The sequence below is a fragment of the Urtica dioica genome, chromosome 8 (genome assembly GCF_054948205.1).
Source record: "Urtica dioica subsp. dioica isolate 48M chromosome 8, U.dioica_male_clone48M_v1_H2, whole genome shotgun sequence".
NCBI lineage: Eukaryota > Viridiplantae > Streptophyta > Magnoliopsida > Rosales > Urticaceae > Urtica > Urtica dioica.
The window spans coordinates 6,166,902-6,191,064 of NC_142763.1; the positions used below are offsets into that span (position 1 = coordinate 6,166,902).

At 36.7% G+C, this 24,163-nt stretch overlaps 4 protein-coding genes and 2 long non-coding RNA genes across 6 annotated transcripts; 3 read left to right on the forward strand and 3 right to left on the reverse strand.

The window, feature by feature from the left end:
* Nucleotides 1–417: 417 nt before the first annotated feature.
* Nucleotides 418–1,216, reverse strand: LOC149387620 (organ-specific protein P4-like). The gene is made up of 2 exons (XM_089621693.1): nt 1,071–1,216; nt 418–889 (listed from the first exon to the last, which is right to left on the reverse strand). The coding sequence occupies exons 1-2, from the start codon at nt 1,116–1,118 to the stop codon at nt 566–568; spliced, it is 372 nt and encodes a 123-aa protein (XP_089477819.1). The 5' UTR covers nt 1,119–1,216; the 3' UTR covers nt 418–565.
* Nucleotides 1,217–3,924: 2,708 nt separating this feature from the next.
* Nucleotides 3,925–4,884, reverse strand: LOC149387621 (uncharacterized). The gene is made up of 2 exons (XM_089622202.1): nt 4,389–4,884; nt 3,925–4,241 (listed from the first exon to the last, which is right to left on the reverse strand). The coding sequence occupies exons 1-2, from the start codon at nt 4,882–4,884 to the stop codon at nt 3,925–3,927; spliced, it is 813 nt and encodes a 270-aa protein (XP_089478328.1).
* Nucleotides 4,885–10,016: 5,132 nt separating this feature from the next.
* Nucleotides 10,017–21,779, forward strand: LOC149387622 (BURP domain-containing protein BNM2A-like). Its single transcript, XM_089621692.1, has 2 exons — nt 10,017–10,234; nt 20,756–21,779. Exons 1-2 carry the CDS (start codon nt 10,187–10,189, stop codon nt 21,566–21,568), a joined length of 861 nt encoding a protein of 286 aa, XP_089477818.1. The 5' UTR covers nt 10,017–10,186; the 3' UTR covers nt 21,569–21,779.
* Nucleotides 10,969–12,594, forward strand: LOC149387623 (uncharacterized). The gene is made up of 3 exons (XR_016300492.1): nt 10,969–11,108; nt 11,863–11,925; nt 12,565–12,594. It is a non-coding gene; the product is annotated as an uncharacterized LOC149387623 (long non-coding RNA).
* On the forward strand, nt 18,568–20,193 carry LOC149387624 (uncharacterized). The gene is made up of 3 exons (XR_016300493.1): nt 18,568–18,707; nt 19,462–19,524; nt 20,164–20,193. It is a non-coding gene; the product is annotated as an uncharacterized LOC149387624 (long non-coding RNA).
* Nucleotides 21,780–22,011: 232 nt separating the features above from the next.
* On the reverse strand, nt 22,012–22,585 carry LOC149387625 (uncharacterized). The gene is made up of 2 exons (XM_089621703.1): nt 22,517–22,585; nt 22,012–22,432 (listed from the first exon to the last, which is right to left on the reverse strand). The coding sequence occupies exons 1-2, from the start codon at nt 22,559–22,561 to the stop codon at nt 22,190–22,192; spliced, it is 288 nt and encodes a 95-aa protein (XP_089477829.1). The 5' UTR covers nt 22,562–22,585; the 3' UTR covers nt 22,012–22,189.
* Between the last annotated feature and the right edge of the window lie 1,578 nt (nt 22,586–24,163).

Below are 24,163 nucleotides of genomic sequence, written 5' to 3' on the forward strand. Positions count from 1 at the left end.
GGTTAGTATTGAGAAAACACTACTTTTGTCTACGAAAAAAGAAAATTATACATGTAAGTAATAAATTAATCTCTTAAATTTTGAACTTTTTTTGTGCCTTTTTTACTTTTTTACTTTTTTTTTTTTTTTTTTACTTTTTTTAGTTTTTCGTAGTTTCTGGATTTTTTTTTGTCATTTTCCAAATTGTGTTCGTCATTTTCCAACTTCTTTTATGTCCTGCTGAAATTAATTATCACATCATTTTTGACGCGCGCTCTTCATTATATTATTGACTACGTAAATTATGGATACTTTGTTCCACATTTTTCTTACTGTAAATATTTTTGACGCGCGCTCTTCAATATATATATATATATATATATATTGTGAATTATGTATTGGTAAATTGTTCAAATTTTTATTAATTCAAAACGTCTATTTCGAAAAACCACTTGTACATATAGAAAATGACACATACCACAGATAATTATAATTCATCGCAAGAATTTGATACATCAAGCAAAACCACACACAGGAGTACATAGCATTAAGCACAACTATTCATGTGCTATATCTATATATATTATCACTCGTTGTAAGCAGAAATATTTGGGGTTGGCTCAAAGTCCTTGGAAGATGATGATAACTTGTTGTTAGCCTCGTCATTGGGATAAGCTGTGGCGTTTGGTGTCGGCTCGAATTCGTCGGTGAATTCATCGCTTCGGATGAGATCGTGATGACCACCGGATTCACGACACTTGTCTTTCTGATCGAACGGCTTCGAATCGAGGCCTCTATTAGCGGCCACAACAAGGCCTTGAATCGCCTTTGGCATCGGCTGATCTTTCGTCACAGCGCGCCAATACTCTCCTGCTTCAACTTTCCTTGATTCTATGCTGCTAGCAATTAACTGCACCAATACAAAAGAGATAATATTTATTATAGAATAATATCAGTCTATGTATGTATCTATGTGTGTGGACGAAAGAAAGAGATACAGCAAAAAAAATATAATATTTATCAATTATTACACTTGTTTATAAGTCGTTTAAGGTGTTCTTAGTAAATGCATAAGGAAGAGTAAGGCTTACTAAGAGAAGAGAAAAGAGGACTAAAACTGCTTGAGAAGATTTCATCATGACTATTAATTGAGACTTTGAGAGAGATGTATCTTTCTTTTCTTTTTTCTTTTTTATCTGGGTATTGATATCGTTGGTTACAATGTTCTACTTATAGGAAAAAAAAAAGGAAGTTGCCGTGAGATACGATCATTAATAATATATGTCGTACGTACTCATCACGTTTTCCTTCGTCATAGTGTTTCACCGGCCAAAAAAAATAAAATAAAATAAAATAAAATCCTACTTTAAAGAAATTTTTAAGTAATCAAGTCAATAAAATTTTGTGAATTTCTAAGTAGCCAACTTCGGTTAATAAATGATCATTCGGATGATGGGTCATCATGCAAATAGTTAGACTATATACACCCTTTTGTGTATTACGCAAATTTGAGTATTCACGTAAATTTGGCTATGTTAATAAAAAAAAACATGACTATTTACTCATAATTAACGAAAGATAAAAATAGGCATATAAAAATATTATTATGTTTATAAAGCTATATATCTAATAAACTCTACTTTTAAAATACACAAGATTAGACTGATCTAGAGATTTTTTTCAATTAACTGAGTAACTACGCCACTAAAATTTGGAGATTTACTATATAGCCAACTTTTTTGTAAATTTTAAGTATATAGCAATTATGGTGATGTATAATTGATTGGACGTTTATAGCATTTCATTTATGTCATTGGAGTCTGATAGCTATTTACAATTATTAATGAATATTTACAACTATTAATGTCTTTTTGGCTTTGTTAATAAAATTTTATGGCCATTTACTTAAAAATTAACAAATGTTGCTTACATGGAAAAACATGAGTTTTCATGTAGCTATATATCTTGATAGCCATTTTTTAGGGGCAATTGGCACAATAGTTCAATAGCCCACTCTCCATTTAAAAAATAGTCAAAATTTCATTTTATTAACAAAATAGCCTACCAAATCCGTAGTAAATTAAATAACTACAAAGTAAATTAAATTAACTAAAAAGAGTAAATTTTACTCTTTAGTTAATTAATTTATTGCGGGTCTGATGAGCTATTTTCTTAATAAAATGAAATTTTGGCTAGATTTTTAAAAAAAAATTAAAGAATTGACTAATTGCAACAAATTCTTTTTTTTTTTTTATCACTTAACTACTTAAGTATGCTTGATGCATAAAATGAAGAAAAAATTAAAGTGAATTAGATTTTAAATCATATTTGAGTCAAGAGTCGTAACAAAATTTTAAATTTTGAAGCATTAAGATTCAAAAATCATGCTGTAATTTGAACATACTTATATAGAATGCTTTAATATTTTCTTTAAAATTATCCAATTAAAGTTTGGGATTTTAAAAAATAACACTGCATTTTAGCTGATGAGCTATTTTACATCAGTTTTCTTTTAATTATTTTTCCAATTTTTTTAGTGGAGGCACGTGTCCCACTAACGCCCAAGTTAATCCGTCCCTTCTTGCCGCAAAATTATCAATAAACTTTTCATACTTTTTTTTTTAGGGAAAGCATCTTCATTAAAACGCAGACTGAATGTCCGAAGTTACATTATCAACCAGCCACGCAGGGCAAACATCAATCCTCCAACAGGACTTAGAAAAGATCGCATAGTGACGAGCCACACAGTTAGCCGCCGCATTACACCCTCTTGGGACCCACTTGCAGCTCATGGGAGCGGTCGCAAGGGCCTCGCAGATGTCATGCACAACCGGACCTTGAACTCCTCGCAGGTGACGCTTCTCAATCAACCGAACAGCTTGTTGGCTGTCAGACTCCACCTCGGACACCTTCCAAGCATTAGTCCGGTAGAAATTGAGCCCCTCCCTAATCAGGAGGCACTCCGCCGTCAAAGCCGAGTCCACATCCGAGACCACCAGGCTATATATAAACCACCAACACCTTACCATCACTATCACGGATCAGACCGCCCAGCGCCGCTCGATGAAAAGAGCTGTCCCACGTCGCGTCCACATTCAGCTTGAGCGAAGCACCCTCCGGGGCCGTCCAGGACAATCTGGGCCTTACCGCTTCGGCCCGATCAGATCCCGACATAGAGCGAGAACCGTTCCCAAAACACTCCAGCCACACCGACAGTTCACTAACCCAAATCGTTGGGTCTTTGGAAACATTCTCAAAGAGCCGTGGATTGCGGTCCGACCAAGCCGCCCAAACAATCTCACAGAAGAGACCCAGCTTAGCCGTAGACATGACCTCATAGGCTCTCAAACACAGCTCCACGACGGGAAACTCACCCGTCTTCTCGACCCATCGATGGAGCATAGAAGCCTTCCAAATCGATTATGCCCGCTCACAACTCCATATCGCATGAGAGGCATCTTTTGGAAGCGCTCCGCAAAAAACACAGAAGGGAAGGCATTCGATGCCCCGCCGCCTAAGGTTTCCGTATGTTGGGAGAAGGTTGAACCAACATCGCCACATGAGGTGCTTTATCTTGGCGGGGATATTCAGCCCCCACAACCTCTTCCACCATCCCGGGAGGATATCTGAAGAACACGCAGCCCACGAGCCAGCCTCTTGACGCGCCAACCGATATCTGGTCCGGACCGAAGAGCTACCTCCCTCCTCGAAGTGCCACACCAAAGATTCAAGGCTCCCGTTGTCGCTGGTCTGTATGCTGACCACAACCTGCACATCATAGGGAACGAGGATGGATTCAAGGAGGTCTCTGTTCCAGCGGACTCTGTCCAAGAAGTCCCGAACTCGTCAAACTCTGCCATCGCACGGCTCCGGAGACACAAGCCGAAAGGCGCCAGCTCTGGGGAGCCAGGCCTCGCCGAAAGCCCAGATATTCCCCATCCCGATTTACCACCGCAGCCCCTTCTTGACAAGATCCATACCCCAACAAAAGCTTTTGCACAGAAAGGAGAAGTGCCCTTTGCTTTCAAGATCTAGAGCCGAGCCGTGCGGGAAGTACTTGGCTTTAAAGATGCGGCTCATGAGGCAATTCGGATAGTGGATAAGACGCCACGCTTGCCTCCCCACCAAAGCCCGATTAAAGTCACTGAGGTCATTAAATCCAAGCCATCCATCGCTCTTCGGCTTAGCTATGAGGTCCCATCGTTTCCAATGAATTTTGCGTTTATCCTCTGACCCACCCCACCGGAATTGAGCGATCAAACCTTGAATCTCACCGAGCAAAGTTTACAGGAGCTTGAACAAACTCATCATATACGTGGGGATTGCCCGTGCCACCGATTTAACCAACACTTCTCGACCCCTCGAGGAGAAAATTCTGGCACGCCAAGAGCTAAGTTGCTTCTGGATACGTTCCTTGATCTTGCCGAACACCGCTAACTTGTGTCTCCCCACATTGACAGGCAGCCCCAAATATGACTCCAGCTCCGCCGTGTTGGATACTCCGAGCGACCTAGTCAAGCCTACCACTGCCTCCGCCGTCATATTCCGGGACACACAGAACACCGACTTAACGAGGTTGACCCGTTGCCCAGAGCCAGACTCATACACGGCCAAGATAAAGCGGGTAGCCCGGACGTTAGTCTCATCAGCCTTGCACACTAGCAAGCTATCATCCGCAAATAAAAGATGCGACACTGAAGGAGCAGCCGAACAACACTTGAACCCCTTAAGAATCCCCAACCGTTCTTGACCCCGAATAAGAGCCGAAAAACCTTCCGCACATAATAGGAAAATGTAGGGGGAAAGAGGGCAGCCTTGACGAAGGCCGCGAGTCGGAGAAATCCAGCCCCCCACCTTTCCATTGACGACCACCGAAAACACCAGGGTTGATATGCATCGGAACATCGTATCAATTAGTTACGCCCCAAAACCCAAACGCTTCATCATAGTCATCACGAAGCCCTATTTCACGCGATCGTAGGCTTTGCTCATATCAAGCTTTAACGCCATGAACCCATGTTTACCCTTCGTACGCATCTTGATGGAGTGAAGAAGCTCGTAGGCGATAGCTGCGTTATCGGAGATGAGGCGGCCCGGAACGAAATCACTTTGGGTCTCGGAGATGATAAGAGGAAGAACTCCTTTAATTCGATTAGCAATAGCCTTCGTAACAATTTTTAGAGACACATTGCAGAGGCTAATAGGCCTAAACTCCGACACATGCCGGGGATTCTTCACCTTCGGGATTAAGACTACGTGAGTCTCATTCTATTTCGACACATCAGCTCCCGAGTTCAAAATATCGAGACACTCTCGAATGAGATCTGATCCCACTATGTCCCAATTTTTTCTGGAAGAAGAGGGAGTGAAATCCATCCGGCCACGGGGCTTTAGTCGGACCCATAGCAAAAAGTGCCCCTTTAACCTCCTCGTCATTGAAAGCCTCCTCAGTGTAGGCTTGGGTCTCAACACCCAGACTTGTGAAATTCTCGCCCGTGATTCTACCGAAATCGTCACCGCTGGCTCCGTTCGATCAAAAGATCCCCGTGAAGTACCTATCGACTACTCTGCGAACCTCGCTTTCGTCCGAAACCCAAACCCCGCCTTCGTTGACCAGTCCCTGAATAGAGTTCCGGCTTTTCCTTCTAGAAGCTCGAGCGTGGAAGTGCTTCGTGTTTTTGTCACCCCCTTTCAACCACTCGAACCGAGCACGCTGTCTCCAATAGTACTCCTTCACCAAAATCAGCGACTCCAGCTCCTTATTCAGCTTAGCAGCCACCGCGATAGAAGTTTGCGATCTAACCTCACAGTTGATGGCCTCCACCCGCACCGCTAGTTCTCGAATGTGCTTGGCTCGGTGGCTGAAAGATAGCGCCGCCCACCTCCTTAACTCATGCCGACACAGATCCAGCTTGGTTTGAACCCGAGAACCACACCCCGCTCCAGCCTCCCAAGCCTTCCGGATGACATCGCTGCACTCTTACTTGGTATGCCTTATAAACGTGAAGTTCTTTGTATAAACCCTAAATTGATTTGAGGGTTCTAAGAAGGTTAATTTATTTGCTCTAATTAAATGTGTATCATGATTGATGTTATATTATATGTGTTTTGTTCCAAGCATATACTGGGATTTATCAAGTTCTGAACCTAATTTTAGCAAATCAGTGGGTGAATATAATTCTGAATGAACTACTAGATTATAAATAAAATAGAAAACCATTGAGCTAAGAAAAAAATGGGAAAAGATAGTTCAATTGTTGGAAATTAATTAGGATGGGATGCTCTATAAGTTTATCTAAGTAAATCTTCCATGGATTTACTTTGCCAAAAGTATAAGCATATTTTTTTTCCGCGCCTAAAAGAAATCGATCATTTTAAAATAATAAAATCGTCTTTTTTTGCGGTCCTAAATAATTTAACTATCGATTGCCAAAGATGTATATTATTGGCTATCGTAGGGTCCTAAATAGTACGAGTTGCATATTATAAAATTCTGACATATGGTTTCTCTGATCCTCTAATAGAAAATAAAATTAGGACTTGTACTTAAATATATTTATGATAGTACTCTGTCGTGAGCTTCAAATAATTCAAACATGCATGTTTATTGACAATTTGTCAGCCAAACTAAGTTATATGATCGAGAGAGAAAGATGCCATTTACCTTTAGAAGAAGGATTATATTGAACAAAGTACAACAAACGAAATTGGACTATTAATTGTTTAGGATATATATATATATATATATATATATATATATATATATATATATAAATATTGGTTTAGGATATTGTCTAAGTGCATGAATTAAAAAAACACTAAGTTTGGTTTTACCTCACATTTGAAAATCAAATTTCATGTGGATCACTTTAAGAAAATCAAACTTGTTGATGAGTAAACATTCAAAATACCCTTGTTAAAAACCTCCGAAACAATTAGAAAGATAAAGATAAAAATTTTGAAATTATTAACAAAATAAAGCCAAATTTTTTTAAGATATAAAAATGAAGGCAAAAATTTGCAAATATTATTTTAACACTAGTGATTTCTAAGTTTTTTTTTGTCTTGATCTTCTTCATCGTTTTGAAGTTTTTGCTTTCATTTTTTTAGTGATTTCAAACATTTTACCTTTATTTTTCTAGTGATTTTGAAATTTTTAAAATGTTATTTTGGACGTTTTACTTACCAAAAAGGTTTGATTTCCTAAAGTGTTCAACTTGAATCTTGATTTTTAAATGTGAGAGGTAATAGAGTTTGGTTTCTCAAGTTTTCTAAATGAAATTTTTAGCAAATCTATATATATATATATATATATATATATATATATATATATATATATATATATATTAAGATGGGGTTGGTGTAAAGTTATTGGATGTAAAATAATAATAAAATTTTAAAATTGACATTTGAGGTAATATACGCCACTACATTGATATGTTCTTCATTTTCTATGCCCAATTAAGGTTGTGCATAAACCCTAAAATTGATTTATATGCTCTAGTTAATTAAGTACACTATGAATCCATGATTAATGTTCATTTAGAATATGTGATCAGTCCCAAACATGTTATAAGTAAATCTTCGGGAATATATTTTGTCAAAAGTATAGGCAATTTTCTGCCTAAAAGAAATTAGTCCTTTCAAAATAATAATCTTCGTCTCTTTTTTTTTTTTTTTTTGCTGGAAAAATTCGTCTTTATTTGGCTGCCAGCTTTCCACTAACTGGTACCACTATATTGCAGTCCTGAATTTGGATTGTCGGAAAAATTACTAAAATACGGACATGGTTATATTTTTCCAAAAAATTAAAGAATTCTAAAAATTTTCAAATGAAAAATATGTGTCGATAAGAATTGACATAATTTCTAATGAAATTTGTAACTAATTAAGCTATCTTAATCTTAACGTTTGAGATTTAGCAACGTTTAGAAAATTATGAGAAAATAGCCAAATGTATAAAGTGGCATTTAGGATAATTAGTTTTTTTTTTTTCATCACTTTCTCTATTTTGATTATGAATTCGTCATTTTCTGTCTCCTAACTTTTTTCAAACATTTGTTTTTTCATCCAAATACTTCAAAAATCCATATCTATCTCATATGAACTCTCGAAATTAAGTGATTCCAAATCCTACGGATTTATGGCACCGAGATCTTCAAAAATAGACCCATTGTGTTGGATGAAAAATAATTTTTAATGTCATAGATGTAGAAAAATCACGTTACTGCCTTAGATATGGAAATTTATTGAATATTTCTGGAAAATTCATTACAAACACACATAAACATGACGCATTGAACATTATTTTTCATCAAACACAATGGATCTATTTTTGAAGATCTCAGCGCCACGAATCCATAGGATTTGATAAAATCAATCAATTTCGAGTTCATATGAGATAGATATGGATTTTTGAAATTTTTGTGAAAAAAATATAGGAAAAAAAATAGGAAAAAGAAAGTGACGAATTCAAAATCATGAGAGAGAAAATAACGAATTTAAAAAACTAAAATCATAAAAGTAATTTTTATTAGCTATCACTTATGCTACATATGAGGTTTTTTTGCTATTTTTCTAAAAATTTGCAAATGTTGGCTATTTCCAAAACATGAATATTTTTGTTGGCTATTAAACTGCCCATTTATAATCTATTATTAGCTTACTTAATAACATTTAACAACCTATGAAACTGATTACCAAATTACAGAAAATTGTAATTCATTGGTTATTTTTTTTAGAAATCTCTTTTACCTATAAAGTTTTAATTAATTATATAATATTCACAATCATGAAAATTATATTTACAAAAAATACATTGTAATAAATACAGTACCAAACTTCATAATTTAAGATAAAATTCAAACCACAAATCAAATTTGTCCGAACAGCGAAATTTCCATTGGCTGCCAAAATATTCTAAAATGTCCCGTGATACGTAAATGATTTTTTTAATCCTGTGATTGAAGATATAATTATAAATAAATTATTTAAACTTTAAAAACGATGAATCGTTATTTTAAGAGATTGAACTCATATCTACATATAAAAAATTGGAAAATTGACAGCAATAATATCAATTGTTTGTCACTCGTCAAAAATCAACAAAAACTCAAATATTGACATATTTAGTATCAAATGTGTCACGGAATCAACCAGTTTGTAGTCAAATGTGTCATGGGATCAACCAATTCGTGATAGATGTATCAATACTCGAGTTTTAGTTGATTTTTGATAAATGACAAACAATTTGCATTATTGCCGTCGATTTTCCTAAAAAATTAGTGTCATCCAAATTATTTTTGGGGATAACTTCCTTTTTTTTCAATGGGACAACTTCTACTTAAAAGTATGTGAATAGTCTGACGTGAGCTTTAAATTATTTGTACGTGCATATTTTATTATTAATTTTCTAACTAAACTCAATTATATGAGAGAGAAATGACGTATAGAGATGTCCTTTACCTTTATGTATATATATATATATATATATATATATATATATATATATATATATATATGTCCTATATACATGTCCTTTATCTTATAATTATTAAAACAAAATACGAAATTAGCTCAGAATAAAGAGATCTTAAAACTTCAAGGACCGAAGTAGTGAAAACAGATTCGACATTGAAAAAGATCCCAAATAATCTAGACTTTTTTTGCATAAGGATAAAAATAATTTAAATACTAAATTATTACTAAATAGTTTGAATTTGATAGAACTATTTAGCCTAAATTAATATAAGGGTAATTTAGCAAAATAGCCAATTTAAACGTTGAGAATTGCTAAATAGCCAATGTTTGGTAAATAGTAAGTAAATAGCCATTTTTATATATTTACAAACGTAAATATCGAGTAAATAGCCACTGTCATATTAAGCCACGTCATCATTTATGGCTATTTACTTAATATTTACAAAACCTTGGCTATTTAGCAATATCAAACGTTTAAATTGGCTATTTTTCTAATTTTTTGTTAATATAATGTGGCTAGTTGTTCATAATTAACAGGTAGTTATTATCAACTTGGCTGGTCCCCACGAGAGGGCGTTGGTTTTAATTTATATTTTAACAATAGTTATTTTTTTTTTTCTAGACAATGCCAAATATAATAGCAAGAGAAAAAAAATTAAAGTGTGAATTGGAGTGAGCATTTTTCAGAGGTGGAAGAAGGAAAGACTGATCATTTATTCGAAAGAAAATGGGAACCATACTAGGTTGGAAACTCGTTCTTCATCTGCTAATTCTGGTAAAGCTCAACCAAATATTCATTTAATACTTTTTTCCATTTACTTATTCTCTTTCAAAGTTTCTGAGAGGTAGATATATAGTTTGATAAATAAATTTTAGCAATATACTTTAAGACGTATATAAGAGATATGGTTTATGATGTTTTTGTTAGTGTGAAATCCCGAAATAATTTTTTTTATTATATAGATTTTTTTTTTTATTTTCCTTTTTTAAGTTTGGATATATTTATAAGGTGGGTTATATATAAATATATATATATATATATATTTATAGGTAGGCATGCAGCATATATATATGTGAGTATATTATGGACTTGGTTTGATATAATAAATATTATATATAGAAGATATTTCTTTTGTTACGTGGTATAAATAAATACATATACATATATATATATACATATATATATATATATATGGTATAGTATATAATATTTTGTAGACTGTAGACTTTTGTTTTATATTATACAATATCTTTCTTTCCTTAACGTGAAAGGAAGCCAACTTTTTTAAACAATTAATATATATATATATATATATATATATGTATCACACATGTATTTTGGGCTTTAAAAGAATCAGTTACGTCTATACCTTTTCACAGGAAAAGTTGCGCGTGAGTTTGTTATTTTATGCGTAGTTGTAGTAGGTTTTCTTTTATGCCAAAAGTCTTATAAATACATCAGACCCCATAATCCCTTTTCTTTTTTTTTTTCACGCCATTCTATCTCTCAGCCTCCCTCACGATCTCTCTCTCTCCCTATATTCACTTCTCTTCCCTCACAAATAAAAACCCTAATCACCAAATAGTCACCTTAATCTCTAGGTTTTGGGTTCAACAAGTGTTAGTGAGTTTTTCCAATCTCTTTTAAGGTATTTTTTCTTCGTGCTCAGTTCATACTATCCCTTTATTTTTTTTTTTTATGCTTTTATTTCGTTTTTCATAAGAAAAATTAGGTTTATTATTTCCTGTTTAGAAATCAGTTTTAAGCAGTGTCAAAATCGCACGTTTTAAAATAGCTATAAACGGTTTTTGGATCTAATTTTTTTACAGATTATACTTTCACATGTTATTTAATTGTGGTTTAAATTTTAGAATTTTTCGAGTTCTCCTTATTATTTTATGAATTAATTGCGATCAGTGCGCAGACTAGTTTTTACCCTGATCTTTTTACAACAAAACGTCTTGTTTATATATCTACAAAATTCTTTTTGAGCTAATTTTTATACACGGCCTAGTTCTATATGTTTATGATATCTACTCCAAATTTTAGAATTTTTGGATGCCCACAGAATATATTTGGGATAAAATCCAAACGGTGCGCAAAATCGTTCCAAAACAGTTTTTGTTTTTAAAAAGACTAAATATTGCTTTCTTATACTTTTTATTTTTTTAAAAATAATCTGAGCATTTTCTGTACATGCCTCTGAAGTATGAAGTGTTCCAAATATTATTTCGCTCTCACAGTAATTTTTATAGATTTATTTTTCAAAAAAATATTTTATCGACCCCAAGGGTATTTTCGTAATTTACACCTTCAGCCGAAATTTTGAAATTTCCAGAAACTAAGTCATGTATTAAATCCTTTTCTTACCTGATAAGTAATAGTCAACCTTTTCCGTTTAGGTTCCGAGTCATTAAGAGCATCTTTTTCCTTTGACGGTCTTCGATCGTAATTCCGATATCCAGGTGAGAATAATCTCACTGCAACACGGATTAGTTAAAAAAAATATATATAATACGTATTATGTGATATGAAGTATTTATGTATTGTGTGAATTTTTGTGTGTGCGTGTTTGTTCGGAATGTGCTTGTTATGATATGATATGACGATATGTGAGTTTATGTTATTATCTTATGTTGTGTGTTAGAATATCTACAACACATCTTATGTTTCTAGCTATGTTATCATGTATGTTTTTATCTTATGTCGCTCATGCTTTTAACGTAATAAACACGGTTAATAAGTTAAGTAAGCAAGAGAGTCGTACCGCCTCGAACTACGGAGGTAACTAGAGGAATTTCTCGAGCCGAACTACGGGCTCACATAGAGAGTTCCTTATATGTTTATGTATGTGACGGGGCGTTCTATGGGAGGTCGCAGCCCCATGGTTCGTTACCAAAGTGTACACTGAAATCGGTACGGCTACTCTAGGGGACCCCCGAACTAAAATACGATAGACGTTTAAATAGGGTATCTCATGTCACGGTTAAATTTAAAATACTAATAACCGGTTCATGCATTTTATTTTATTACTTATGTTTTGTGAGTTATAGTTATTCTCGCTGAGCGTTAGCTCACTCTATGTTTATACGTCCGTGTTGTAGGTAAACAACATATGAGCAAGTGAGGAGGGTGGATCAGCGGCGGCGATAGCGAGAGGGTTGGGTTATGGTTGCCGTTTTCGAAAATAAAAGACTTCCGCTTTGCTTTCAGTTTTTCAATAATCCAAAACCAAGGTTTTATTGTTCATGGTTTAAGTTATGTTTTTCAATTTCGTTAAAGGTTACGACTTTATTTATGGAATTTATTTTACGATGGTATTTTGTTGGTTTTAAATTTCCAATATGCAACTTCGACTTTTTGGTTGTTTTCGTTCATCAAGTTTACATGAAAATTTATTTTTAGGTTACAAGTTTTCAAACTTTATATTTTAAGTTATGTTTAAAAAAAAAAAATTTACCTCAAATTTTCTTAAGTTTTAAAAAGTAAGATAAGTAAGACGGTCCGAAAAGTCGGGTCGTCACAGTTGGTATCAGAGCAACGAACCTACGACCCCCTTCGCTATCGATCGTACGGCTTCCCCCTACTCAAGTAAGTTAGTACTTTTTTTTTGTTTATATCTTAGTCGTGATTTTTTTTCTTAGATGGAAAACATTCAAGCTGCTCGTGGACGAGGTAGAGGAAGGCCACGAGGCCTAGGTAGAGGAAGAGGCAGAGTTGCCACTAATGTCCCAATGCAAGATGCTCATCATGACGCTCCGTTTCCCGAACAACAGGGAGCAGCAGAGAATCCCGACGGTCCAGCCCCCGCACCTCAGCCAGCGGCCCAACCAGATCTTGCGGTACTCGTTACTACACTGTTGCAACGTATCGAAGCCCAAGAAGTGGAGATACAAGAGTTGAGGAACCATCTTCCCCAAGTCAATGGAAATGTGGAAGAGGATCAACAAGCACCACCAATACCTCCTCAGGGTGTACCTCAGATGGGCCAAGTTGTTGTGGCTGATGATCTTTTCGAGAGGTTCAGGAGGATGAGAGCTCCAGATTTCGAAGGTTCCACTGATCCTTTAGTGGCTGACGAGTGGATGTCAGAGATGAAGAAGATCTTCAACTTCATGAATATCTCGGAAATTGAGAAAGTCATATGCGCGTCTTTTGTTCTGAAGAAGGATGCACGATACTGGTGGGAGACAGTTGCTGCTAGAAGAGACACACGTGCTATGTCTTGGGAAGACTTCATTGAGGAGTTCAACAGTAAGTATTTCAACATGCGAGCGATGAACACTCAGCAGAGGGAGTTTGCGGAGCTGAAGCAAGGGACGATGACGGTGACTGAAGTTGTTAGTAAGTTCAATCAATTGGCCAGACTGTGTCCTCACTTGGTTACAACAGAGACAGAAAGAGTTAGGAGGATGATGGGAATGTTCCGACCGGAATTGGCCTTAGCCATTGATAGTGGAAGTCAGCCACCTACCACCGTCGCCGACTGCCTCGAACGCACCATGCGAGCTGAATACCACTTGATCCAAGTAAAGGAGGAACGAGCTCAGTTTTACAAGGCTTGAAAAGAGGAGAAAGGTCAAAGCAGAGGACCCGACAACAAGAAGCCAAACCAATCAGGAAATCCCCAGCCTAACCATAACCGTCAAGGCTTCAAGGCACAACCCCAATGGAATGGGAATGGAAAGAAGAGAAGTCATCCTGGAAATGGTGGCAACGCCAACAACAAGGTCAAGGTAGAGGGAACGACCTTTCCAGTATGCAAGACTTGTGGGAAGATGCATCCTGGAGAGTGCCGGAAGGGAACCATGACCTGTTTCAAGTGTGGTCAGCCTGGTCACTTTCTCAAGGATTGTCCGAAATCAAATTCCTCTCAGAATGGACAATATCCGCAGCACAACCCGAATGGACGACTTAACTTCATGCAAGCTGCCATCGAAGGGCCACAGATTTCTCAAGGTCGTTTAGAAGCACCTCCAACCACCCAAGTTCCACCACCACAACAAGCCCGCATCTACGCCTACACCAACGCTGATGCTCTAGCCAGCTCATCGAATGTGGTAGCAGGTCAGCTTCCTATAGCTCATTTTGATGCTTTAGTATTGTTTGACTCTGGTGCTACACATTGTTCTATTTCGTTAGAACTGGCTAGGAAATTAGGCGATAGTGTAGTGAAAACTAGGAAGGTTTTCAGGACGGCATTACCGTCTGGCGATGTGCTATTATCAGAGTACCGTTTAAAAAGAGTACCGATAATAATTGGTGGTCATGAGTTAAGGATCGATTTCATTGTCTTAGAAATGAAAGACTTTGATGCCATCTTGGGTATGGACTTCTTAGGCGAGAATAATGCAATGATCGATTGTCGCCGAAAAAGAGTAATCTTCAAACCGGTAACGGGAAGAGGGTTTACCTTTGAAGGAAGGCCACTCAAGAAATCTAAGATGTTGGTGTCAGCATTACAAGCTAGAAGATTGATGAGTAAAGGGTGTTATGGATTCCTAGCGTCGGTAGTGGACAAGACTAAGGATGTAGAAGCAACGCCTAACGACGTGCCAGTGGTGAGAGATTATGTAGATGTTTTTCCCGAAGAATTACCAGGCTTAGCTCCAGAGCGTGAGATTTCTTTTGGGATTGAATTACTACCTGGTACGGGACCGATCTCTAAGTCACCCTATCGAATGGCGCCAGCTGAACTCAAGGAGCTACAAACACAACTTCAAGAGTTGTTGGATAAAGGATTCATCCGCCCAAGTCATTCACCATGGGGAGCACCAGTTTTATTTGTGAAGAAGAAGGATGGATCTTTCCGTATGTGCATCGACTACAGAGAGCTTAACAAGGTCACCGTCAAGAACAAGTATCCGCTTCCTAGGATTGATGACTTGTTTGACCAACTCAAGGGAGCAAAAGTATTTTCGAAGATTGACTTGCGATCCGGCTATCATCAATTACGAGTCAAAGAGGACGACATTCCAAAGACTGCTTTTCGCACCCGCTACGGTCATTACGAGTTCACGGTCATGCCTTTTGGACTCACTAACGCCCCAGCAGCCTTCATGGATATGATGAATAGGATCTTTAGCGACGTCTTGGATAAATTTGTAATAGTCTTCATTGATGACATTCTGATTTACTCTAAGAGTGTCGAAGATCACGAAGAACACCTGCGAGTTGCACTACAGACTTTGAGACGACATCAACTATATGCCAAATTCTCGAAGTGCGAATTTTGGCTGGATAAGGTGCATTTCCTTGGTCACGTGGTTTCTAAGGATGGGATCTCCGTTGATCCTTCCAAGATAGAATCCGTCAATGATTGGAAACCGCCTCGAAGTGTGACAGAGATCAGGAGTTTTCTCGGTTTAGCAGGCTACTATAGAAGATTTGTTGAAGGGTTTTCTACATTAGCTGCTCCACTCACCGCCCTCACGAAGAAAGATAAGAAGTATGAGTGGACCGAGAAGTGTGAAGAGAGTTTTCACGAGTTGAAGAGAAGACTCACCAGCGCGCCAATACTTATAGTCCCTGAAAGTGGAGAACCTTTGTCTATTTACAGCGACGCGTCAAAGACAGGTCTTGGTGCTGTGTTAATGCAAAACGGCAAAGTAGTGGCTTATGCGTCACGACAACTCAAAAATCACGAGAGGAATTATCCTACTCATGATTTGGAGTTAGCCGCAGTGGTTTTTGCCCTCAAGATTTGGAGACACTACCTGTATGGTGTTCGGTGTGAGATATTTACCGATCATAAGAGCTTAAAGTATATTTTCACTCAAAAGGAGTTGAATATGAGGCAAAGAAGGTGGCTAGAATTGGTTAAGGACTACGACTGTGGTATCCATTACCACCCCGGAAAGGCAAACGTGGTAGCAGATCCCTTAAGTAGGAAGGGTGAGGCTAGTCTATCGATGATGCGAGCTTTATCTCCTCAACTCACTGATGAAATCAACAATTTAGGGGTTGAAATTATCACACAAGGATTAGCCAATATGACCTTACAGTCAGATCTGTTTGAGAGGATCAAGGAAGCGCAAATGCGTGATCCGGAGATGTCAAAGTTGAAGGATGATGCGTTGGAAAGGCAAGAGTCAAAATTTTCCATTTCGGAGAATGATGTACTCTTTTTCGATGGAAGGATTTGTGTACCCAACGAAGATGAGTTACGAAGGCAAATTCTTACCGAAGCACATGAGACACCGTATTCAGTTCACCCAGGTTCCACGAAGATGTATCAAGACCTCCGAGAACACTTTTGGTGGAGCGGAATGAAGGGTGACATTGCAAAGTTTGTCAGTAAATGTCTTACCTGCCAGAAAGTGAAAGCCGAACATCAACGACCAGCTGGAGAATTACAGCCAATCGAAGTTCCTGAATGGAAGTGGGAACAAATCACAATGGATTTTGTGGTTGGATTACCTAAGACGGTTGAGGGTTATGATGCTATCTGGGTAGTGGTGGACCGTTTGACCAAGTCTGCTAGGTTCATCCCGATGAAGGTCACGTACTCCGTGGAGAAGTTGGCTGAGTTATACGTGAATAACGTGGTGAGACTGCACGGCGTTCCTCTATCCATTATCTCTGATCGCGATGGTCGTTTCACTTCTAACTTCTGGAGGTGCGTGCAAAAGTCGCTGGGATCGCAACTAAAGTTTAGCACCGTTTTTCACCCCCAAACGGATGGCCAATCCGAGAGGACGATTCAGACCCTAGAGGATATGCTAAGGGCATGTGTCATGGATTTTGGTGGGAGTTGGAGTAAGAGGCTGCCACTTATTGAATTCTCATACAACAACAGCTACCAAGCCTCAATCGGCGTTGCACCGTATGAAGCTCTCTATGGGAGAAAGTGCCGATCTCCAATTCACTGGTTTGAAGCGGGAGAAAATAATCTCGAGAAAACAGATTTTATCCGAGACACAACAGAGGCTATCAAGAAAATTCGTGATCGAATGGGAACTGCCCAAAGTCGACAGAAAAGTTACGCCGATAAGAGAAGACGGCCTTTGGAATTTCAAGTCGGAGATTTGGTGTTCTTGAAGGTAGCACCTCTCAAGGGTGTGATGAGGTTCGGCAAGAAGGGAAAGTTGAGCCCGAGGTACATTGGTCCTTTCGAGATCATAGAAAGAATCGGAAAAGTAGCCTACCGTCTAGCCCTGAATCCCGAGTTAGCATTGGTGCACAATGTGTTTCATGTCTCGATGCTCAAGAAGTACCTACCTGACCCAGCGCACGACTTAATCCAAGAACCCATCGAAGTTCACGAAGACTTGACGTATGAAGAGAAACCTGTCCAGATTCTCGATCGCGAAGAGAAAGTTTTGAGGAACAAAGTGATTCCTTTGGTTAAAGTGCTATGGCGGAATCACAAGATAGAAGAAGCTACTTGGGAACGGGAAGAAGACATGAGAACACGATATCCCGATCTTTTCAGAGAATTTTAGTGTGTCCAAGTAAGAATTCTTACGTTCTTCTTGACTTTTCTAATTTTCGGGACGAAAATTCTAATAAGTAGGGGAGATTGTGAAATCCCGAAATAATTTTTTTTATTATATAGATTTTTTTTTTTATTTTCCTTTTTTAAGTTTGGATATATTTATAAGGTGGGTTATATATAAATATATATATATATATATATATTTATAGGTAGGCATGCAGCATATATATATGTGAGTATATTATGGACTTGGTTTGATATAATAAATATTATATATAGAAGATATTTCTTTTGTTACGTGGTATAAATAAATACATATACATATATATATATACATATATATATATATATATGGTATAGTATATAATATTTTGTAGACTGTAGACTTTTGTTTTATATTATACAATATCTTTCTTTCCTTAACGTGAAAGGAAGCCAACTTTTTTAAACAATTAATATATATATATATATATATATATATATGTATCACACATGTATTTTGGGCTTTAAAAGAATCAGTTACGTCTATACCTTTTCACAGGAAAAGTTGCGCGTGAGTTTGTTATTTTATGCGTAGTTGTAGTAGGTTTTCTTTTATGCCAAAAGTCTTATAAATACATCAGACCCCATAATCCCTTTTCTTTTTTTTTTTCACGCCATTCTATCTCTCAGCCTCCCTCACGATCTCTCTCTCTCCCTATATTCACTTCTCTTCCCTCACAAATAAAAACCCTAATCACCAAATAGTCACCTTAATCTCTAGGTTTTGGGTTCAACAAGTGTTAGTGAGTTTTTCCAATCTCTTTTAAGGTATTTTTTCTTCGTGCTCAGTTCATACTATCCCTTTATTTTTTTTTTTTATGCTTTTATTTCGTTTTTCATAAGAAAAATTAGGTTTATTATTTCCTGTTTAGAAATCAGTTTTAAGCAGTGTCAAAATCGCACGTTTTAAAATAGCTATAAACGGTTTTTGGATCTAATTTTTTTACAGATTATACTTTCACATGTTATTTAATTGTGGTTTAAATTTTAGAATTTTTCGAGTTCTCCTTATTATTTTATGAATTAATTGCGATCAGTGCGCAGACTAGTTTTTACCCTGATCTTTTTACAACAAAACGTCTTGTTTATATATCTACAAAATTCTTTTTGAGCTAATTTTTATACACGGCCTAGTTCTATATGTTTATGATATCTACTCCAAATTTTAGAATTTTTGGATGCCCACAGAATATATTTGGGATAAAATCCAAACGGTGCGCAAAATCGTTCCAAAACAGTTTTTGTTTTTAAAAAGACTAAATATTGCTTTCTTATACTTTTTATTTTTTTAAAAATAATCTGAGCATTTTCTGTACATGCCTCTGAAGTATGAAGTGTTCCAAATATTATTTCGCTCTCACAGTAATTTTTATAGATTTATTTTTCAAAAAAATATTTTATCGACCCCAAGGGTATTTTCGTAATTTACACCTTCAGCCGAAATTTTGAAATTTCCAGAAACTAAGTCATGTATTAAATCCTTTTCTTACCTGATAAGTAATAGTCAACCTTTTCCGTTTAGGTTCCGAGTCATTAAGAGCATCTTTTTCCTTTGACGGTCTTCGATCGTAATTCCGATATCCAGGTGAGAATAATCTCACTGCAACACGGATTAGTTAAAAAAAATATATATAATACGTATTATGTGATATGAAGTATTTATGTATTGTGTGAATTTTTGTGTGTGCGTGTTTGTTCGGAATGTGCTTGTTATGATATGATATGACGATATGTGAGTTTATGTTATTATCTTATGTTGTGTGTTAGAATATCTACAACACATCTTATGTTTCTAGCTATGTTATCATGTATGTTTTTATCTTATGTCGCTCATGCTTTTAACGTAATAAACACGGTTAATAAGTTAAGTAAGCAAGAGAGTCGTACCGCCTCGAACTACGGAGGTAACTAGAGGAATTTCTCGAGCCGAACTACGGGCTCACATAGAGAGTTCCTTATATGTTTATGTATGTGACGGGGCGTTCTATGGGAGGTCGCAGCCCCATGGTTCGTTACCAAAGTGTACACTGAAATCGGTACGGCTACTCTAGGGGACCCCCGAACTAAAATACGATAGACGTTTAAATAGGGTATCTCATGTCACGGTTAAATTTAAAATACTAATAACCGGTTCATGCATTTTATTTTATTACTTATGTTTTGTGAGTTATAGTTATTCTCGCTGAGCGTTAGCTCACTCTATGTTTATACGTCCGTGTTGTAGGTAAACAACATATGAGCAAGTGAGGAGGGTGGATCAGCGGCGGCGATAGCGAGAGGGTTGGGTTATGGTTGCCGTTTTCGAAAATAAAAGACTTCCGCTTTGCTTTCAGTTTTTCAATAATCCAAAACCAAGGTTTTATTGTTCATGGTTTAAGTTATGTTTTTCAATTTCGTTAAAGGTTACGACTTTATTTATGGAATTTATTTTACGATGGTATTTTGTTGGTTTTAAATTTCCATTATGCAACTTCGACTTTTTGGTTGTTTTCGTTCATCAAGTTTACATGAAAATTTATTTTTAGGTTACAAGTTTTCAAACTTTATATTTTAAGTTATGTTTAAAAAAAAAAAATTTACCTCAAATTTTCTTAAGTTTTAAAAAGTAAGATAAGTAAGACGGTCCGAAAAGTCGGGTCGTCACAGTTAGTTTCACAAGTGTTGTTCAATATCCAGAGATGTGGGTTTTGCTTATTCAATCACAAAAGTCTTCACCTTTGTTCTTGTACTGTGATTTTTTTCTCATTTTTTTTTTCTACTGATGTTATTTGTTCTTTTACATGGAAATAATGATATTGTATTCTTTTTTTTTTCAGTTGATTTCTCAACATGTTCAATCCGGAAATAGTCTTGAAGACCACAAAAAGATAATATATAGAGATCATCATTCCAAACCACAAAACCATTCCACAAACCCCATGGGTCACATGGAGTCCAACATAATGGTTTTCTTCACCTTAAAAGACCTGAAATTAGGGCAAACCATCCCGGTCTACTTCCCCAAGAAAGACCTAAAAAAAGCCCCTAAATTCATCCCAAGAGACGAAGCTGAATCGATCCCTTTCTCGTCGGAGAAGCTCCGCGAAATCCTGACCTACTTCTCGTTCGCCCCGGAGTCCCCTCAGGGCACGGTCATCGCGGAAACCCTAACCCAATGCGAGGCCCGGCCCATCGAGGGCGAGACCAAGGCCTGCCTGACCTCCCTCGAGTCCATGCTCGACTTTGCCCGCGGAGCCTTCGGGCCCCACGATCCCATCACCGCCGTGACTACCTCGTTTCTCACGGAGGACTCGAAAACGACGTTCCAAAACTACACCGTGTCTCGGGTCCCGAGGGAGATCCCAGCGCCGAAAATGGTGGCGTGCCACACCATGCCCTACCCATACGCCGTGTTTTATTGCCACTACCAAGAGAGCGAGAGCCGGGTTTACAAGGTGTCGCTCGAGGGCGACAACGGTGACGTGGCTGAGGCCTTGGCGGTGTGCCACATGGACACCGCCAAGTGGAGCCCTCACCACGTGTCGTTCCGCGTGCTAGGGTTTGGGCCCGGGACTCTTCCAGTTTGCCATTTCTTCCCCGCTGAACACCTCGTGTGGGTCCCGTCGTCGCCTAGTTATTCGGCGATCTAGTTAGTGATCAAACATGGTGATGTGGTGTGGGGGAACTAAAAATAAGGCATAACATCTTTATTTTTATTTTTTAAATAAAAATAAAGGAGTGAAAATCTTATAGACACACCATAAGAAAAGCTGTGATGTGTAAGTTTCCTTGCTTACTTGTAGCCTTGTACTGATTCTACTATGAAAATCTATGATATCAAATTCAGATTTATGTGGTTAATTTGTTGTTTCCTCACAAGTGTTGTTATTAAAAGAATAAATTTTATTTACCATATACACAATTAGTTAATAAGAATAAATTCGTAATAAGAGTACTTATTAGTTACTATTATCCTGAATTAAACTAAGATTATTATACTACTTATCATAAATGATAAATAAAAATAAACTATAAACGAGTATATTCCTATTCGTATATTTCAGAATGCTTAGTATTGAACAGGAAATGCATAAATAAAAACTATATTAACCAGAACAATTAATCCCAGCGTTCATAAATACCCAGATCACATTTAATTGAGCACCGTCATTACACAACTGAAATCTGAAGTACAGAACACAGAAGATGAAAAGCAAAGCACTTATAAGAGAGAAAGATTATCACGTCTATCTTGCAAATATAAACCAGATTCAGTCACGTGAACTGATCTCATTATCTGCAGCCTGACGAGGCTTCGAAGTATGGCTGTGGTAAATAATAGCACTTGACTGAACATCAAAGTCCTTCACGAAAGAGACCATACTTTCATGTTCAGACCCAGCTGACAAGTCTTGATCGTCAACAAAAATGTCTCCTCTTATTGCTTCTGGAATCGGTTGCTCATTCATCACACTCTTCCAATACCCTCCGATGTCGTTTCTTGCGCCTCCCGTCTGATGTACACCAAACACAATAATTATATTAAATATAAAAAATCCACTTAATATATACAAATAGAGAACCCGTAATTTTATTACCAAGAGAACCGAAAAGAGAATAAGGCAGACTAAAATGGGCTTCATGGTCTAATTCGGATAATATTTTATTAGTTTTGTTTTGAGAATGTGTACAGTGTTGTTGTCGTTTGCTTTTATAGCCAAAAATATAAACCCAATGCAATTAATGCCATTTTTTCAATTGTGTGTACACGTAATATGGTTTCTTTTGTTCTTTTATGATCTAGAATGGTCAACATGCATGGTTTTCTTTTCGATGTCGTTTCTTGCGGATTCCGATACGTAATTAATCACAGTTGTTAATCCTTGACAAATTAGATAATTATAAGCCCATTTGCACTAATACATAGTACATAGTACATACAGGCTACAAAGACTCATGCAATGTCCTAATTAATGTTAGGAACGTTATCTGCTAATCTCATTTTATGAACCAAAGCGTGTATATATATTCCCGATGCAATTCGGCCCAGAAACTCAAATATCTGTTGTTATTCGCCTGGAAACTGTTCGTTTTACAATAAATAGTAATTTGGCTCAGATTCACATACACTTGTCAAATAATAACTATGGGATGTTGAATGGTGTATGTGTTAAAAAAAAATTCATTCCTAAGCAAAAGTTTTACTCAAATATGGTCTCAGTCTTTTTTTTTTTTTTTTGGCATAAAAAATATGGTCTGAGTGGCGAAAACTAAGTACTGCATAGGCCATCCCTATTTTTTATAAAAATTAAAACAAATATTTATATAGATCGTTAAAAATTACATAGTATTTTTAACTACATAATATGCACATTTTTAAATAGTTTTTACTCTACTTAAACTATATATACACATATTTATACAAAATTTATATTACCTGGCACTCTCACCTTAAAATTCTAGTTCTGCTCTTACTCTCGGTATCTCATTACTGTTTAAAACTTTAAATTATCATTTATTTTTTATTGAAGTTACAAAATTTATCCCTTTTTTGCGCCTAATTAATTAATCATAATAACATTTAATATTGATACAACTGTTGCATAAATTCTATAATCGATATTTTTAGTAATTTTTACTTGTTATTTTACCAAAATGAGTATAATTTAATAAATAAATCAAAGTAAAATAAAACACACACTAATAATTTAATAAAACAAAAACACCTCTCTAATAGTACTTTTTTTTTTTTGAGAAGTTGTCCAATAGTACATTATTGTAGCATACATATCGCGTACACACATACGTACGTAAACGTACATTATTATTATTATTATTATTATTATTATTATAGCTTACATATTGCGAACAGACAAACACTTCTTAATTTTGTCGTCTATGTTTATATCAAAATCATCATCATCATCATCATTATTATATAGATAATGGTCCCTATTTCCAGCCCTCCAGACTTTCTTCATTCATTATAGACGGAGACATTAGGGCTTGGCTCAAACTCTTGAGCAAATGACTAGTGATCTTTGGCATGGTCGGTCGATTTTAGGTCGTTGGGATAGGCCGTGACATTAGGGACGGGCTCAAAGTCATTGGTGAAAGCGCTTCGATCGTTAGGATAAGCCGTGACATTGGGGACGGGCTCGATGTCATCGGTGAAAGCACTTCGATCGTTAGGATAAGCCGTAACATTGGGGACGGGCTCGATGTCATCAGTGAAAGCGCTGCTC

What these genes read in the sequence shown, in the direction of transcription:
- LOC149387620 (XM_089621693.1), bottom strand. Translation starts at nt 1,118, where the DNA reads ATGATGAAATCTTCTCAAGCAGTTTTAGTCCTCTTTTCTCTTCTCTTA. An exon ending in TCCTCTTTTCTCTTCTCTTA is followed by an intron (nt 890 to 1,070) that starts GTAAGCCTTACT and finishes GTATTGGTGCAG; the next exon opens with TTAATTGCTAGCAGCATAGA.
- LOC149387621 (XM_089622202.1), bottom strand. Translation starts at nt 4,884, where the DNA reads ATGTTCCGATGCATATCAACCCTGGTGTTTTCGGTGGTCGTCAATGGA. An exon ending in GTTCGGCAAGATCAAGGAAC is followed by an intron (nt 4,242 to 4,388) that starts GTATCCAGAAGC and finishes GTGAGATTCAAG; the next exon opens with GTTTGATCGCTCAATTCCGG.
- LOC149387622 (XM_089621692.1), top strand. Translation starts at nt 10,187, where the DNA reads ATGGGAACCATACTAGGTTGGAAACTCGTTCTTCATCTGCTAATTCTG. An exon ending in TTCTTCATCTGCTAATTCTG is followed by an intron (nt 10,235 to 20,755) that starts GTAAAGCTCAAC and finishes TTTTTTTTTCAG; the next exon opens with TTGATTTCTCAACATGTTCA.
- LOC149387625 (XM_089621703.1), bottom strand. Translation starts at nt 22,561, where the DNA reads ATGAAGCCCATTTTAGTCTGCCTTATTCTCTTTTCGGTTCTCTTG. An exon ending in TTCTCTTTTCGGTTCTCTTG is followed by an intron (nt 22,433 to 22,516) that starts GTAATAAAATTA and finishes GGTGTACATCAG; the next exon opens with ACGGGAGGCGCAAGAAACGA.